The sequence below is a fragment of the Balaenoptera borealis genome (genome assembly GCF_965194805.1).
Source record: "Balaenoptera borealis genome assembly, chromosome: 2".
Classification (NCBI taxonomy): Eukaryota; Metazoa; Chordata; class Mammalia; order Artiodactyla; family Balaenopteridae; genus Balaenoptera; species Balaenoptera borealis.
The window spans coordinates 64,173,834-64,191,660 of record NC_138867.1 but is presented as its reverse complement, the minus strand read 5'-3'; the positions used below and the strand labels follow the sequence as shown (position 1 = coordinate 64,191,660).

The following is a 17,827-nucleotide window of genomic DNA, read 5'->3' as shown; positions in this document are numbered from 1 at the left end:
TCTATGAGTTCAGAGTGATACAAATAAATAAACAAATGGGGAAGAATGCAAAGTTCCTCCTTACAGTAGAAAGACAGCTGATAAATTATAGAAAGAATGATAGAATTAGAAAATCACCATTTGGCAATCATCCTAATATTGACTGAAGCAAGAAGCATTAGTTTTAGCAAGTGCTAAAACCAATAAGCAAAAGTTTTAGGAATAACAGAATACATACATATTCTCAGAGTATCTCCCCATAAAATAAAGATTAATTACAAGGGGAAAATAGTAACTTTACAGGGAGAAATGGTGGCCTTAACAAAGTTATCAAATACAAATGCAAATCAACATGCGCCTCCACATGAAGCGTTGAGAAGACAACATCATTTTTGCAGTATTTCTGCTCAAACCCATAATCTGAATCTAATCATTAGGAAGCAACAGACTAACTCCATTTCAGAGATTTTACAATAACTAGCCAGTACTGCACATCATGGGTGTTCAATACATAAATAAAAAATAGAATTAATTAGCTTTTTAATTAGCTGATGTGCACATTTCCAGAGCACTATTTGCATAAGCTTTTATTTGAAAATTCAGGACATGGGAAGGCTCAGTGAAAGCTTAGTAGTTTCTGGAGCAGTTGGTCAAAGGAGGAATTGTTCCTGCAGATTAGCAGCCATTGTTCTGGCAATTTGATTTCTATCAGGAAGCCTAAAGAGGAACAGTTATGGAGAGAGGGGCGTGCAAGTGCCACTGTGGAAAATTCTCAGCCCTATAAGATCTCTTACAGGGTCTTTAAATGGAATTTTCAAGCCTTAACCTAATGAGAGTCAAACAGCGCTTCAAAATTTTTCTTTTTACTTTAATGCTAAATTAAAAATTTTTTTCCTGTTAAATTTCATTGATTCCACCAGTGGTGAAAAGTGGATGTAACATAAACTAATCTACTTCATACAAAGAAAAAAAAATTATATGTATGTAAGAAGGAAACATTCCACATATTAAAGAATAATTTTCAAAAAAAGATAAAATCGTGACCCTAATACATATATAAGAATGAATACATGTTAAAGATTTTATTTAACATTAATGAGAAAACGGGTAAGGTGTTAACACCAGTTCAAAGGACAATCCAAGAACCAGATCAGGAATATTAAATAAATGTGTAAGTGGAGGCAAAACCTTTTTCCGGCGGTGGTGAGGATGCCACTCCACTGTATAGAATTCATTTGCATTTGTATAAACAAGAATTAGTTTCCATCGCTACCGGTTATCTACAGCCTATAAAGGTGTAAAACGATTCCCATGGAATCAGATGCAGATAACGTGAAAGGACGCTGTGCAAAATTTCTTCCCCTACAACTGTTAACAGTTATTGTGTATCTCCAGACACAGAGTAGGCAGAGTCTTGATGACAATGGGAATATACTGGTCATAAGGCTAACTTCAATTCAATGAGTATGTGGCTAAGGGAATTTTTCCTTCCATCCACAGGCTTTTTTCAGGCAAATTAGATACTATACTTCTTTGGTTCACTACTTGATTCTGGGGGAGCCAGCTCTTAAAGGGCTCATGAACCGGACAAACTAATAAGCTACTCAATGGCCACACAGCACGCCAATCAAGAGCCAGGGCAGCCTAAGTAAAACTGCACCTTCAAAAGGGCACCGTGCAGTCGGAGTGTGTGTTTGACCCCTTTTTGCTAGTGGAGAGGAAATGGCTTCACAGGCGTACGCTATTCTTAAATGAATCGGAAATATCACCCAGACCTCTGCCTCTTCATCGTCTCCCCCACCTGCACGAGGCTGGGTTCTTTTGCTAGAAATAATTCTGCTAGAAATTATTATTTCACGACCTTTAAAACCTCGTAGCTCAAGATCTGGAGTCGGAACTGGGTTTGGGTTAGCCTCAACCAACTACAAGCTTGTTTATTCTGGAAAAAAAAAAAAAAAAAAGGCAATAATTGTGATTCCTAGCTGCCAGGGTTGCTCCGAGATTTAAAGAGATGAGGGCTGTGAAATATGCTTTGTAAGCTGTGAAGAGTTAGTACAAAGAACAAATCTGCTCCTCTTTTACGATGCCACGAGGGAAAGCTCTTCGGTGGAAAGATAAGAGATCTTAGCTCCTATTAAGCATCAACGGAGTTTCCACGGAGCACTGCAGCAAGGGCTGCCCGAGTTCTTCTCCGCTGGCTCCTCCCCCACCACACCGGCCCCGGCCCGGGTCAGAGGCGGCGGAGGCTCCGGCGCCGGGCCTCTCCTGCCCGCGGCCTGCTGGGGGTGAAATCCCGTGCCGGGGCGGGGCGGGCCCCGGCCGCCCAGTTCCTGCTTCCATAAGCGGTGCCCGGGGCCCGGGGGCGCCACAGGCGCGGGCACCGCGGGCGGCGCAGGATGGGCCCGCGCAGCGCGGCGAGCCTGCCCCGAGGCCCCGGGCCGCGGAGGCCGCTCCTCCCCGCCGTCCTTCCGCTGCTGCTGCTGTTGCTGCTGCCGCCACCGGGCTCAGGCGCCGGGGCCGGCCGGCCGCCCCACCTCGTCTTCGTGCTGGCGGACGACCTGGGCTGGAACGACGTGGGCTTCCACGGCTCGGAAATCCGCACGCCGCACCTGGACGCGCTGGCGGCCGGCGGGGTGCTGCTAGACAACTACTACACGCAGCCGCTGTGCACGCCGTCGCGGAGCCAGCTGCTCACCGGCCGCTACCAGGTACGCAGCGCCCCCGGCGGCCCGGCCGGCCCGCGAGCCTCTTAGAAGTGGGCCCCGAGCCCTGGGCGGGTGCCGGCCAGCCGGAATCGGTTCCCCGAACCGGGTCCCAAAGAGGCGGCTTCTGGCCCTAGCAGCGCTGTCCTTGCTTCTCTCAGGCCCGCAGCCCGCGGCGGCCTCTGCGCATGCCCGGCTCCAGGGCGCCGCTCATCCCCCGGCGCCCCACCTCTCCGGGTGGTGTTTCTGTCTTCCGTTTTCAAAAGGTCGGGGTGAAGGGGTTTCTGGGCAGTGCCAGATGCGGGGCGCTGCGAGTCAGTAGGCTGAAGGTGCGAGTGGACTTTGCCGAGCGGTCTTGAAGTGGGAGGATGGAGAGCGAGCAGGCGGGGCACCCAGGAGTGAAGCAGAGAGAGATGGGGAGCCAGGAAAGCTGGGTGGGGAGGAGCGTTAAAACGAAGGAGAGCCCGCAGTGGGTGCGCTTTCGGTTCCTGTAAACCCAGCGGGCAGAGGTTAGGACTGCCCGACCAAAGATTAATTTTTCCAAGTTCTCAGCAGCCGTGGAATGAAAACCAAGTTGATTTTTCTTGGGCTGCTGACTTTCCCTTCAGATGTAACCTGTATTGAACGCCTCTGAGCATTTTCATTATCTCTTTTAAAACTTCTCTGTAGTTAACAGAGTAAAGTATATTTGTAGAGAGCACGCATACATTAGATAACGAAGAATATCAAGAACATTTGCATAGTGCTTTACTGTTTTTAAAGTTAATTCTTGAAACAGCCTGTGAGGTAGCTGTAATTTTTAATCCCCTTTTACACATTAGGCAGTAAACCTGTAGAGGTTCAATGACATGTTAAGAATTATTAGTTGAAAAAAGTGCACAATGTAAGAGTTGTGAATTAAATTTTATTTAGAGCAAAATGAAGACTATAGCCTGGGAGACAGCATTTCAGATAGCTCTGAGAAACTGCTCCAAAGAGGTAGGGGGAAAGGTCAGTGTTACATATGATTTTAGTGAAGGGGGAGCGTGCAGTCAAGCATACGTTTTGGCGGAGGCTTGCTGCTAGTCACGAGGAGCAGATGTCACCATTAATGATTTTAGTGCTTTTCTAGATATGAGGATGTGCAGGAAATGGGCTGATAAAACCTTCTCCTGAAAATATCTGACTATCTGAAGGCCTGTCCTGCCAGTTTTTCCAAGAGCACAGAGTGCCTTGCTCCTGATCTCCACCCTGAACTCCTTTCGGAGGGGGGTTGAAGGTCAGCGGCTGCAGTGGCCAGTGACTTAGTCCTTGTAGAGGCAGATGGCAAGTGCCAGTTTTTAGTTGGCAGTATCACACAGCTAGAAAGTGGTAAAACTGGGTTTAGTGCCTTTCCTGCATCCACTAGTCATCTCAGGCCTCTAAAATTGGACTCTTTTTTTTTCTTAATCTGAATAAGATTGACATTTTGTGATTATGACCATGTTAAATATACAATAAACAGGTAGTGTTTATATGTACTGTTTATTCAACAGCCATACTTTGGGCCCTTACTGTGAAAGTCACAGGGATGTGCCTGAACCTTGCCCTCCCAAATCTGTGTTCATGTAGCCTTTCAGATCAACCCTAGCCTCATGTTGTCCTGAGATCAAGGGAAGGGAGGGTTCACTTGCAGTAAAGATTTGCACAGTGGTCTGAAGACTTTTAGAAACAGAAATGATAGAGTTTTACTATGGACTGAAAAGTAAGTCAAGGTTTGCAGTAGAGGTAAAGGATGGTTCCCTTCACCATCAGCCCTAAGTACTTTCCGTAATTCTAACTGGCTGCTACGTGGAATCAGGAATCTCTGCTCTGATGCAAATGTCACACTGGACACTTTGTAGGAGTAAAAGAGCATCTGAATAAAGAAGGGAAAAGAGGGAAGACAGGGTCTGCCCAAATGGTTCTGCATTTGATCTGAAGTAAGAGAACTGAACTCAAATTGCAGAAGAATGGGAGGGCCATTCATTTCTCCAACTTCCTCCCTTCCAACAGTCTTGAACAGGAAAGCAAATACCACACTTCAAAAACTTGTTCGGACTGCTTTTGCCTCCGAACATCCCCCCTGATCAGTCACCAACATCCCATCTTGGGAAGAAACAAAACAAAACAAAAAAACCGAGTATTTAGAGTACCCTGAGGTTAAGAAGTGAAGGAAAGGTAGAGGCTAATCAGTGTAGCCTCCCCAAACATTTTGCTTGGCTTTTCTCCTCTGTTTTATTCTGTTTGAGTTCAAGAGACTCAATTAGAAATTATCTTTGGTTAGCAAGCATCCTCTTTTAAAAGAGTCAGTATTTCTGGGAGAGCCAAGGAGCCTCACTGGCCTCAGATACTATGTTCTGGTACCATTCTAAGCATTTTACATGTATTAGTTCATTTAACTCTTCCAGCAACCCGATGAAGTAGGTACTACTATTATCATCCCTATCTGATAACAAAGAAACTGAGGAAGGGGTTAAGAAGCTTGCCCAGGGTCACAGGGCTGGTAAGTTGTGAGTCAGGATTTGAACCAGGCAGTAGCTCTATAACCACATTGCCTACTCAGAATTATTAAAAACATCATCGCAAGAGCTGCTTCGGATTTACTAACTAATCTCTCTTATTTTTTGACATATAGGTCATTCCTAAACATCTTGATGAAAAAAATTAACCCATTAGATTTCAAGTTAGGAGTTCCTTATGTTAAATGTAAAGTGAAAATGGGGAGAGAGGTTTCATTTCAAAATGAGTCATGTGTTGTGCATAATTTTAGACAATAAAATGAGGAAATTTGTTGACTATTTCAAAATTAGGTACTTGAAAGAACTGCTTAATAGTCATATCTGTGAACCTAACAATCATGCTTTAATAGAGGTGCCACCTTCCTCAATCATCTAACTTTAGATTAGAAGCGCGCAAAGTGATAAACAAGTTTTGACTGATTGAACTTTGTATTCCCAATAAATGCTGAATTTTAGGTTTTTAGCTTATAACAGTATTTAGTGAAGAGGACCAGTTAAGAGTTGTGAGATGTGGGTTTCAGTCTTTGCCATGTCAGCCTTCAGACTCTGACCTCGAAGGACATCATTTTCCATGTGTGTAAGATACAGGAGTTGGGCTGAACTCTAAGGCTCTTTCTAGCTGTAAATTTTTTTGACTCTATGTTTCCTGTGTCCACTAGAGCAAGTTTCTAACTTGGCAAAAGCACATTATCTACCCACTATCTCCATCTACTGGTAGAAAGAGAGATTAATCTTGCCCAACACTGCCTTACAAGTTGCAGGAGCTGCTTGCTGCGCGGCTAGGAACTTGTTTAAAAAGGAACGTGAATTCAACCTTTTATATTGAGACATTTAATTGTTCCGAATCCTCACATTTGAACCTTTTAAAACTTGCATACTTTGGTGAAAAATTCATTGAGTTTAGATGGAGGGGAGAGGGAGATGGATCAGCAGATGAGCTAAGTAGTTACTGGTAATCCAGGAACTAAAATTCAGGTCTCTATATACTTACGTTAGTTTTCTTCCCACAGCCTTATGACTCATTCATTCACTATTTTAAAAATCTTTTATAAAATCTATATTTTATTTACATTTTGAATAGGAAATCCATTCACATGGTTTAAAAACTCAAAAGTTTCAAAATCTCTCCCTATACACAGGTGTGCACACACACACACACACACACACACATTCTGTTCCTTAGGCATCCAGTTACCTATCTTTGGAGGCAAGCAACACTATGTAAATTGTATATATCCTTCCAAAAGTATTTTATGCATATACAAGCAAATATATATGTAGATATTCCTCCCTCTCCTTTGATTTGAATGGTAGCATACTCTTTTTTTTGGCGGGGGGGGGGTTCTTTTTTTTTCAGTTTCATTGATATGTAATTGACCTACAGCACTGTATAAGTTTAAAGTGTACAGCATAATGACTTGACGAACATGCACTATGAAATGATGACCACAATAAGTTTAGTGAACATCCATCATCTCATAAAAAAGAAAAGAGAAAATTTTTCCTGTGATGAGAACACTTAGGGTTCACTCTTTTAACAACTCTCATATATAACATGCAACAGTGTTAATTGTATTTATCATGTTGTACATTACTTCCTTAGTATTTATTTATCTTATAACTGGAAGTTTGTACCTTTTGACTACCTTCATCCACTCTATCCTCCCCCCCACCTCTGCTAACCACAAGTCTGATCTCTATTTCTGTGTATGTTTGGTTGTTGGAGTATAACTGACCTATAACACTATGTTAGTTCCTAGTATACAGCATAGTGATTCCCTATTTCTACAAATTCCAAAATGATCAGAATGGTAGCACACTCTTCACAGTGTTTTGTACCTCATTTTTTTTTTTTTTAACTTAACATTTGAAATAATTTCATATTGTTACATAAAGAGCATCCTCATTAGTTTTTATGGCTGTATAATATTTTGTTAGATGGATATATCATAATTTATTTAACTAGTCACATAATGATGGACATGCAGGTTGTTTCCAGCCTTTCGATATATCAGAGAATGCTGAAGTCAATACCTTGTATCTATGTCATTTTGCACATGTTTGAATATATATCTGTAGGGTAAATTCTTAGAAAAGGAATTTTCTGGGTTTAAGTGTAGAGGCATTTGTAGTTTTGATAAATATTGCAAAATTGTATTTCAGTAGGTTGTATCAATCTACATTCTTACCAGCAATATATGATATGCTTATTTCCCTATATATGTATCTTTAAGTTATATTTCACATGCCATAAGATTAATCATTTTAAATATATGTCATTGGTTTTTCATATATCCACAAGGTGGTGCAACCATCACCACTGTCTAGTTTCAGAACATTTCCATCACCCCAGATGAAACCCATTAGCAGTTCTTCCCCATTCTCCTCTTGCCCTAGTTCCTGGCAGCCACTGATCTACTTTCTATCTCTATGGATTTGCCTATTTTGGACATTTCATATAAAATGGACTCATACAATAGATGTCCTTTCATCCATGTTATAATATGTATTATTACTTTTCATGGCTGAATAATATCCCATTGTGTGAATACACCAACATTTTATTTATCCGTTCATCAGTTGATGGACATTGGATTGTTCCACTTTTTGTCTATTATGAATAATGCCACTGTGAACATCCATGTAGAAGTTTTGTATGAACATATATATATATTTTTCTGTTTTCTAGGGTATATACTTAGGAGTAGAATGCTAGATCATATGGCAACTCTATGTTTAACTTTTTGAGGGACTGCCAAACTGTTTCCATAGCAGCTGTACCATTTTACATTCCCACCAACAATGTATGTGGGTTCCAATTTCCCCACCTCCTTGCCAACACTTTGTATATTCTGGATACTAAACCCTTTTCAGATATATGATTTGTGAGTATTTTTATCCTTATGTTTATCCTATGCCAGTACTACGTTGTCTCTGTTAGGACAGAGTTAGGACAGTTGTGTAAGAGTACAAACTTGCAACACATAGCAAAAAAGACTTAGAGATCTAATGCACAGCATAGTGAATACAGACAATAATATTGTATGATAACCATTGAACTTGCTAGGAGACTGGAACTTAATGATTCCAACCTGTAAAAGAAAGGATAATTATATAATATGATAGAAGTGCTAATTATCACTACAATGGCAATCCTATCATAATGTATAAATGTATCAGATTAACATGTGGTACACCTTAAGTTTATACAATGTTTTATGTCAAATATATTTCAATAAAAAACACACACATCCTCAGCCAGGGATTGTGAGTTCGTGTCCCACCTGGGGTACCAAAAACATAAAAAATAAAAAACACATATAATAAAGGTGTTTATAAGAGTGGGAGAATAAATAAAAATCCTTCAGCTTTTCTAATAGAATTTGTATACCCCTTTTAGTTCAAACAAAAGACTTGAAAATACTGAATTTCCTTATTCTTACAAATTGACTTTATTCAGCACAAAATGTTCATTACACCTCTGCACTCCTAGTTCACATTTTAAGCGTGGTTGTCTGTTCTCAGGTCCGGCTTCTCCATGAGATTGCCTTGCTTGTCTCTGACCTGGAGAAGCACCTGGTGTTGGGCAACTAAATGAATGAATGTGCTAAGCGCTTTAACACCTGTGCGTTTCCTGAAAGAGCTCACTGTCTTAACTGCTTAGGGTTGGCAGGTCATTTCTAGCGCCCTGGCTTCCTTTTTAAGAAATTAAAAAGGTGAAAGGGTAACAAAACTGGTAGGCCTTAGTAGAAACACTTCCTTCCGGGAAAAAAAAAGAGTAAAGTAACTTTGGTCCTCACCTGGGAATGTTCTTACCTTGGGACCTGAGGGGGCCACTCCACCAGAACTCTGAAACCATGGCAGAGGATAGAAGCAATGAAAGATGACGCCAAGGTTTCATTCTTAAGGGACCCACGCCACATTTCTCTGAATCACGTTGATAAACGGACAAGACACTTTCACGCCTTTTCACTCACACCTGAAGCAGAACCTTGAACAGGAAATCTAGGAAGGAGGCTGTGTGGGAGCATTGTGGGTAATTTTTGACTTTTGCTGCAAGTTTGCTTGAAGAATGTGAGCAGGGAAAACCCACGGCTGCAGGCAGAATAGGGCATTGCATACTGTGGCGTGAAAGAGGAAGCAGTTCTGTCTGGGGATGCCCTCACCTCCCTGCTGCTTTTTCTCATTGCCTTCAGTATCCTGCCTGCCCATTCTTTATCAGCCCTCCAAGTGCTTACCTCTCAGTGTCTCTTGTCCCTGGTTACCTCTCTCTGGACTCTAAGATTAGAAGTGGGGCAAAGAGGAGTCAAGAGTTGGAAGAAAGGGGCGAGCCTTGGGGAAAGATGTAGTCATTAGGAGTGTTCATACGACTTCCTGGCAAAGGCATCCAAGGAGTGAGTGATAAGAGGAGCATGTAGTCCAGAGGCCATAGGTGCCTCTAAAGATAAAGAACTTACTAGTCTTTATTCCTGTGCTCATTTAAGAGGAGAAGTAAAGGACGCATCAGCTCCATACTGATAAGCAAGATGGCCACCTGCTAAAACACATCAGAGTTTTAACGCAGGGAGCCCTGGGGATGACTTGCTCTGATGGGTCTTCTGTTTTGCTGAAGCCAGGTGTCCTTCCTAAGCCTAGCCAGAGCCCAGAAGCATTTTCCCAAAACGGAAGGGGCAGCTGGAGGCCTTAGTCTGCAAGTGTTGAAGATACTAAAAAAAAAAAAAAAAAAAAAATCTGATCTTTACCTTTTTACTTCCCAAGTAACTGGAAAAGGGAAATAAGGAAATAAGTTTGGGGTTGAGTGGAATATGACCCATTGACTTATGGGATTTTTTGGTTGATTGACATTTGAGGTTTGTTATTCCAAGAATCACTTTGAGCATAAGCTGTTTCTGTCTGGTAACTCTGTTTTTGTTCCCTTAAGCATATCACTTTTCTAAAAAGTCTTTTTCCTCCATATTTTCCTTCCTTTTCATTTTGGGCTTTTGGTTGGATTTATAATTTCAACAGAGGAAGGCACAAAAACAGTTTTTGCCTTGTTTATTCCTTTTACAAACAACATCCCTTTGTGGTTTAGTCACATTTACACTCTTTGCTAATCAACACCAAAATAAATAGACCTTTAAAACTGTTAGTGATACCAGCCAGTTCTGCAGCCTGAGTTCTGAAGGACCAGGCCAGATGGCAAAGCCAGGCCCCTAACACACATAATGTGTGTTCTGTAGCTCTTGGCTTCAGCAGTATGGGCAGCTGACGGCTTTCTAGAAGGCTTAGGGGGAAGGGAGCAGATTCTCCACTATCCATTTGTTCTGTGGGGCATCTCCGGGAATAAACCCTAAGGTGGCCTGAGTGGTACTTGACCATGGTTAAAACCTGTAGTGTTCTGGCCCAGGCCCAGGCTGGCAGTTCCGAACTCCTGGCCAGCCACCAGCATGTTCTGTGATTGTGTTCTGGTCATGAAGCTTCCCTCTAGGCTTTCTGGTGTATAAAGTGGAATAGTAGAGCTGCCTGTTTTTCTGGTTTTTCAAGTATTGCAGGAGGAGGTATTGCACAAATACATGGTTGCAATGAGTTCATCTTGCACAGGTCAGACTGACAGGATAGAATCTTCCTCTGTTCACCTGGATGTTATCTCAACATTATTGAGGTTTGGAGAGAAATAGCATCCATTGCCATGTATGTAGCAGTGGGTCACCTGGCCCCTGGGAGAGTTTATTGTAAGTGTAGCTGAAATAAAGAGGTTCTGATGTGGGGGCCATCCTCCTCCTCCCCCCTCCAGGAGAGTGGTTTTTTCTTTTATGCTCATGAGACCACTCTGATAGTATATTCCAGGTCTACAGGGGACAGAATAACTTACAGGATCAAATAAATTTTTACATGCAACAAACCATGTAAACAAGGATTTCTCATCAGTTTTTGCCTTTGTGGAGGGAATCCTTGACAGTCAAGTAAAATCTTAGGAGAAGCTGTTTTTCAAAGATTTGGTTTAGTGAAGAAGAGATAGCTACATGTGGAAGAAAGAGAGTAGCCCCTTTGGACTTTCATATATTATCTATAGGACCTCTCCATTCAACACCTACTCTCCAAACACTGAAGATGGATGTTAGAATGAAATTGTTTTAGATGCTGTTGGGTTGCCAAAGTGACGCTTATTTTTTCTTTTGATTCTTCTTGGTGCCTTGTTACCATCCTTTCCCATGAAGCATGGTGTGGCTCTCCAGTTCTGTGCTAAACTCAAGTGCTGGGCTGGAACCAGCTCTGCATTCGCCTGTTTACTGCTTCTCTACACACTACAGTTTCCTTACTTCAAACAGTGTTTGAACAGACCAAAAACATGTTTTTGGCCATCATCCAGACTTTGGCTTCCCCTCCCCCAGTAGTGCCATAAAAACGTTCTGTCGAATAAATTCTCAGGAACTGAAAAGAATGTTCCCTACTCTGTATGATTGCAGGTAATAGAGGCAGGCTTCAGCTGACCACCTGGTGTGGTGCCCATGTGGCCTCGGAAAAGTGAATCACACAGCATCCCTTGGCAGTGCTTTAGAGTGATCGGAGATCATTCTCTGCACGTGATGGATGAGCTTTCCATTTAAAGAAATTTGCACATAACGTTTATTTCCACTGGGTCTTTTGAACTCCATAAAATATTTTCCTTCTTTATCCTGTGCTGTTGCCAATTAGTATATATTATGAAGTTTTTGAACCCAGGATTAATTTTCTATTGAGTAAACTTCTAGCGTTAACCGTGGACAGAATCCTTCTATTATCTGAGGGATGTGGGTGTGTGTGCGTGTGTATGTTTAGAGAGCAATGTTTCCCTTTCCCAGCCTGGGTATTGTAACATCCTTATTATTCAGGATCCTTGCTGGAAAAAGATGGCACATTCAAATTAGGATAATTTAAGGAGGATTTATTTGCAAAGGGACTATTTGAAAAGGTATGAATGTGTGGGGGAAACACAAGGCATAGCGTATAACCCACTGGAGCTGTTACTACCCCTAGACCAGGGGGAAGAAAGGAAAGAGGAGTGACCAGAACCTAGAAACAGAGTCCTGTAAAGAAGGCCGCCTTTGGGATGGCCTGCAGGATACGGACAGCCTGGCAGCTCAGGGCCACTCACCTCTTCCCTCCTTCCAATCCCAGTCTGGGCTCCCCATTGGCTGAACCCAGTCAGAACCAGAAGGTGCAGGAGCCCTTTGATTTGGCCCCAGTAGGTCAACTTCCCAGGCTGGAGACAGGACAGAAGGCAGATTGGGGATTTGGAGGGCAAATGAAGGGTATCTGGCGTATACCACAATGAAGGTGTCCAATTATTTCTAGGCAAGGTATAAAAATCTCAATAGAAAACTTAAACTCACTTTTATTTTTAAACAGCTTTATTGAGGTATAATTGACATGCAATAAACTACATGTATTTCAAGTATACAATTTGATAAGTTTTGATATGTATATGCCTGTGAAGCTGTTACCACATAATCAAGATAGTGAACATATTATCACCTTCAAAATAAACCCACTTTAATTTAACATTTAAGATATTCCACATGGTTCTTTTAGGAGGGCATGGAAAGGTATCATGAAATCAAGCAATAGCAGGGACAATTCCAAAGGTATTGGCTCTGGACAGACACACCAAAAAATGAAACTCAAGGCAATGTCAAAGCTTATGAGAGAACTATTTAATAGTAAGTAGCTTATAATAAATTAAAAAGAAAAGATGGTGAGTTTGAAGGGTTTTTTTTTGTTTTTGTGTTTACTTTGTATCTGTTTATTGCCATGAATTTAAAACAAAATGAGGCAAAAATCTGTCTGGTTTGAGTAGTCAATATTTGAATCTGAGAAGATCAGTGATAAATCAGTATTTATTAGCACCAGCAGAACTATAGATTAGAACCAGCATACATGTCACTTGATGTTCATATGCACCACATCCCACTCCAGGGGGCAGGCCCAGGCTTAGGTGCATGTTCTGTATAATGCCACCCCATCTCCTCAAGAAAGTGTATTGAGATGTAGGTGAGAGGGCGTGATGTGTTACTGATGACAATGCTTACAGTATTACCATGACAGTTGCTGAGTGTTTAGTGTATGCTTAGTGAAAGAGCCGGGATGGGATTTAATTCTCTGAGCTTCGGGCTATTATGCTTTAAATTATAAAAGCAAGTAAATCATTTGCAAACACATTTTGTTTTTACCATTTATTAATAATTGCTTGCTACCCACCTGACAGCTGATGGAGGCGCCAGAGAGTCATGGCTGGGTTGAGCACTGGCACTGTCAACCTTTGGTGTCCCCAGAGCCCCATTTATTCTAGGGAAATCAGGAGCACCCAGTGAGTGCTAGGGAAAGCTGGTGTCGGTGAAGAATTAAATGTGAGACTCCACCCCACTTCCTACAGAGAAGAGTTACCTCCCTGGCTAAGCAAGGACAAGGGATCGGGGCGGGGTGGGGGGAGAGGGGTAACATTGTAGGGAAGGGAGGGTCTGGGTAGGCAATGAGGGAAGCCACCAAGGACCCCCCTTGTGCACCAGCAGTGGGTGCAGTATCATCCCTCAGCACAGGAGCTGTGACAAGGGCCACACTGGTTTCCATGCGGCCTTCAAACTTACCTAGCAAGTTCAGGCCCTTTGCATTCTTATTCCTTATGCCTAGATTGCTCTGCCCCAAATTTTTGCAAGGCTCTCTCTTACTCTCTTATTTTATTCCGATTTCTGCTCAAGTATCTCCTCCTCAAAGAAGCTTTCTTTTGCCATCCTCTCTAAAGAGTCGCCTGTCACTATCTCCCTCTCTATTTTCCTCATAACAATGATCACTGTCGGACATAACATCCTTCTCAAACTTTTTGGTTTTAGGACCTCTGTACATGCTTAAAAATTGAAGACCCCATAGAGCTTACGTTTGTGTGGTTATACCTTTCAAAATTTACAATGTCAGAAATTAAAATAGAAATTTTAAAATATTTTTATTCATCGAAAAATAGCAATAATAATTCCATTACATATTAATGTAAATAACTTGGGGAAAATAACTGTATTTTCCAAAACAAGAGAATTACACGAGAAGAGTGACATTGTTTTATACTTTTTTAATTTAATTTTTTTTTGTACAGCAGGTTCTTATTAGTCATCCATTTTATACATATTAGTGTATACATGTCAATCCCCATCTCCCAATTCATCACACCACCACCCCCAACCCCCCGCAGCTTTACCCCCTTGGTGTCTATACGTTTGTTCTCTACATCTCTGTCTCTATTTCTGCATTGCAAACTGGTTCACCTGTACCATTTTTCTATATTCCACATATATGCGGTAATATACGATATTTGTTTTTCTCTTTCTGACTTACTTCACTCTTATTTCACAGTCTCTAGGTCCATCCACATCTCTATAAATGACCCAGTTTCATTCCTTTTTATGGCTGAGTAATATTCCATTGTGTATATGTACCACAACTTCTTTATCCATTCATCTGTCAATGGGCATTTAGGTTGCTTCCATGTCCTGGCTATTGTAAATAGTGCTGCAATGAATATTGGGGTGCATGTGTCTTTTTGAATTATGGTTTTCTCTGGGTATATGCCCAGTACTGGGATTGCTGAGTGATATGGTAATTTTATTTTTAGTTTTTTAAGGACCCTCCATACTGTTCTCCATAGTGGCTATATCAATTTACATTCCCACCAACAGTGCAAGAGGGTTCCCTTTTCTCTACACCATCCCCAGCATTTGTTGTTTGTGGATTTTCTAATGATGCCCATTCTAACCAGTATGAGGTGATACCTCATTGTAGTTTTGATGTGCATTTCTGTAATAATTAGTGATGCTGAGCAGCTTTTCATGTGCCTCTTGTCCCTCTGTATGTCTTCTTTGGAGAAATGTCTATTTAGGTCTTCTGCCCATTTTTTGATTGGGTTGTTTGTTTTTTTAATTGAGCTGCATGAGCTGTTTATATATTTTGGAGATTAATCCTTTGTCCATTGATTCATTTGCAAATATTTTCTCCCATTTTGAGGGTTGTCTTTTCGTCTTATTTACAGTTTCCTTTGCTGTGCAAAAGCTCTTAAGTTTCATTAGGTCCCATTTGTTTATTTTTATTTCCATTACTCTAGGAGGTGGGTCAAAAAAGATCTTACTGTGATTTATGTCAAAGATTGTTCTTCCTATGTTTTCCTCTAAGAGTTTTATAGTGTCCGGTCTTACATTTAGGTCTTTTATCCACTTTGAGTTTATTTTTGTGTACGGTGTTAGGGAGTGTTCTAATTTCATTCTTTTACATGTAGCTTTCCAGTTTTCCCAGCACCACTTATTGAAGAGACTATCTTTTCTCCATTGTATATCCTTGCCTCCTTTGTCATAGATTAGTTGACCATAGGTGCGTAGGTTTATCTCTGGGCTTTCTATCCTGTTCCATTGATCTATATTTCTGTTTTTGTGCCAGTACCATATTGTCTTGATTACTGTAGCTTTGTAGTATAGTCTGAAGTCAGGGAGTCTGATTCCTCCAGGTCCGTGTTTTTCCCTCAAGATTGCTTTGTCTATTTGGGGTCTTTTGTGTCCCCATACAAATTTTAAGATTTTTTGTTCTAGTTCTGTAAAAAATGCCATTGGTAATTTGATAGGGATTGAAGTAAATCTGTAGATTGCTTTGTGTAGTATAGTCATTTTCACAATATTGATTTTTCCAATCCAAGGACATGGTATTTCTCTTCATCTGTTTGTGTCATCTTTGATTTCTTTCGTCAGTGTCTTATACTTTTCTGAGTACGGGTCTTTTACCTCCTTAGGTAGGTTTATTCCTAGGTATTTTATTCTTTTTGTTGCAGTGGTGAATGGGATTGTTTCCTTAATTTGTCTTTCTGATCTTTTGTTGTTAGTGTATAGTAATGGAAGAGATTTCTGTGCATTAATTGTGTATCCTGCAACTTTACCAAATTCATTGATTAGCTCTAGTAATTTTCTCCTGGCATCTTTAGGATTATCTATGTATAGTATCAAGTCATCTGGAAACAGTGACAGTTTTACTTCTTCTTTTCCAATTTGTATTCCTTTTACTTCTTTTTCTTCTCTGATTGCTGTGGCTAGGACTTCCAAAACTATGTTAAATAATAGTGGCAAGAGTGGACATCCTTGTCTTGTTCCTGATCTTGGAGGAGATGCTTTCAGTTTTTTACCATTGAGAATGATGTTTGCTGTGGGTTTGTCATATATGGCCTTTATTATGTTGAGGTAGTTTCCCTCTGTGCCCCCTTTCTGGAGAGTTTTTATCATAAAAGGGTGTTGAATTTTGTCAAAAGCTTTTTCTGCATCTATTGAGATGATCATATGGTTTTTCTTCTTCGGTTTGTTAATATGGTGTATCACATTGATTGATTTGCATATATTGAAGAATCCTTGCATCCCTGGGATAAATCCCACTTGATCATGGTGTATGATCCTTTTAATGCGTTATTGGATTCTGTTTGCTAGTACTCTGTTGAGGATTTTTGCATCTATATTCATCAGTGATACTGGTCTGTAATTTTCTTTTTTTGTAGTATCTTTGTTTGGTTTTGGTATCAGGGTGATGGTGGCCTCATAGAATGAGTTTGGAAGTGTTCCTTCCTCTGCAATTTTTTGGAAGAGTTTGAGAAGGATGCGTGTTAGCTCTTCTCTGTTTGATAGAATTCACCTGTGAAGCCATCTGGTCCTGGACTTTTGTTTGTTGGAAGATTTTTAATCACAGTTTCAATTTCATTACTTGCAATTGGTCTGTTCATGTTTTCTATTTCTTCCTGGTTCAGTCTCAGAAGATTGTGCTTTTCTAAGAATTTGTTCATTTCTTCCAGGTTGTCCATTTTATTGGCATAGAGTTGCTTGTAGTAGTCTCTTAGGATGCTTTGTATTTCTGCGATGTCCATTGTAACTTCTCTTTTTTATTTCTAATTTTATTGATTTGAGTCCTCTCCCTCTTTTTCTTGATGAGTCTGGATAAAGGTTTACCAATTTTGTTTATCTTTTCAAAGAACCAGCTTTTAGTTTTATTGATCTTTACTGTTGTTTTCTTTGTTTCTATTTCATTTATTTCTGCTCTGATCTTTATGATTTCTTTCCTTCTGCTGACTTTGGGTTTTGTTTGGTCTTCTTTCTCTACTTCCTTTAGGTGTAAGGTTGGATTGTTTACTGGAGATTTTTCTTGTTTATTGAGGTAGGATTGTATTGCTCTGGATTTCCCTCTTAGAACTACTTTTGCTGCATCCCATAAGTTTTGGATCGTCGTGTTTTCATTGTCATTTGTCTCTAGGTATTTTTTATTTCCTCAGCCATCTCTTGGTTATTTAGTAACGTATTGTTTAGCCTCCATGTGTTTGTGTTTTTTACGGTTTTTTCCCTGTAATTGATTTCTAATCTTATAGCGTTGTGGTCAGAAAAGGTGCTTGATATGATTTCAATTTTCTTAAATTTACCGAGGCTTGATTTTTGACCCAAGATGTGATCTATCCTGGAGAATGTTCCATGTGCACTTGAGAAGAAAGTGTAATCTGCTGTTTTTGGATGGAATGTCCTATAAATGTCAATTAAATCTACCTGGTCTATTGTGTCATTTAAAGCTTTTGTTTCCTTATTAATATTCTGTCTGGATGATCTGTCC

General features: G+C 40.6%; 1 protein-coding gene across 2 annotated transcripts in view; it reads left to right on the top strand.

Moving 5' to 3' along the window:
• The first annotated feature begins 1,082 nt into the window (after positions 1 to 1,082).
• The window catches only part of ARSB (arylsulfatase B), a 177,373-nt gene continuing 160,628 nt past the window's right edge, over positions 1,083 to 17,827 (top strand). Inside the window, exon 1 of one of the 2 annotated variants that reach the window (XM_082377515.1) lies at positions 1,083 to 2,687. In XM_082377515.1, the coding sequence (XP_082233641.1) occupies positions 2,376 to 2,687 (312 nt within the window). In that variant the 5' untranslated portion in view covers positions 1,083 to 2,375. The remainder of the gene's footprint in view (positions 2,688 to 17,827) is intronic. The other variant, XM_082377514.1, reaches the window with a different exon arrangement.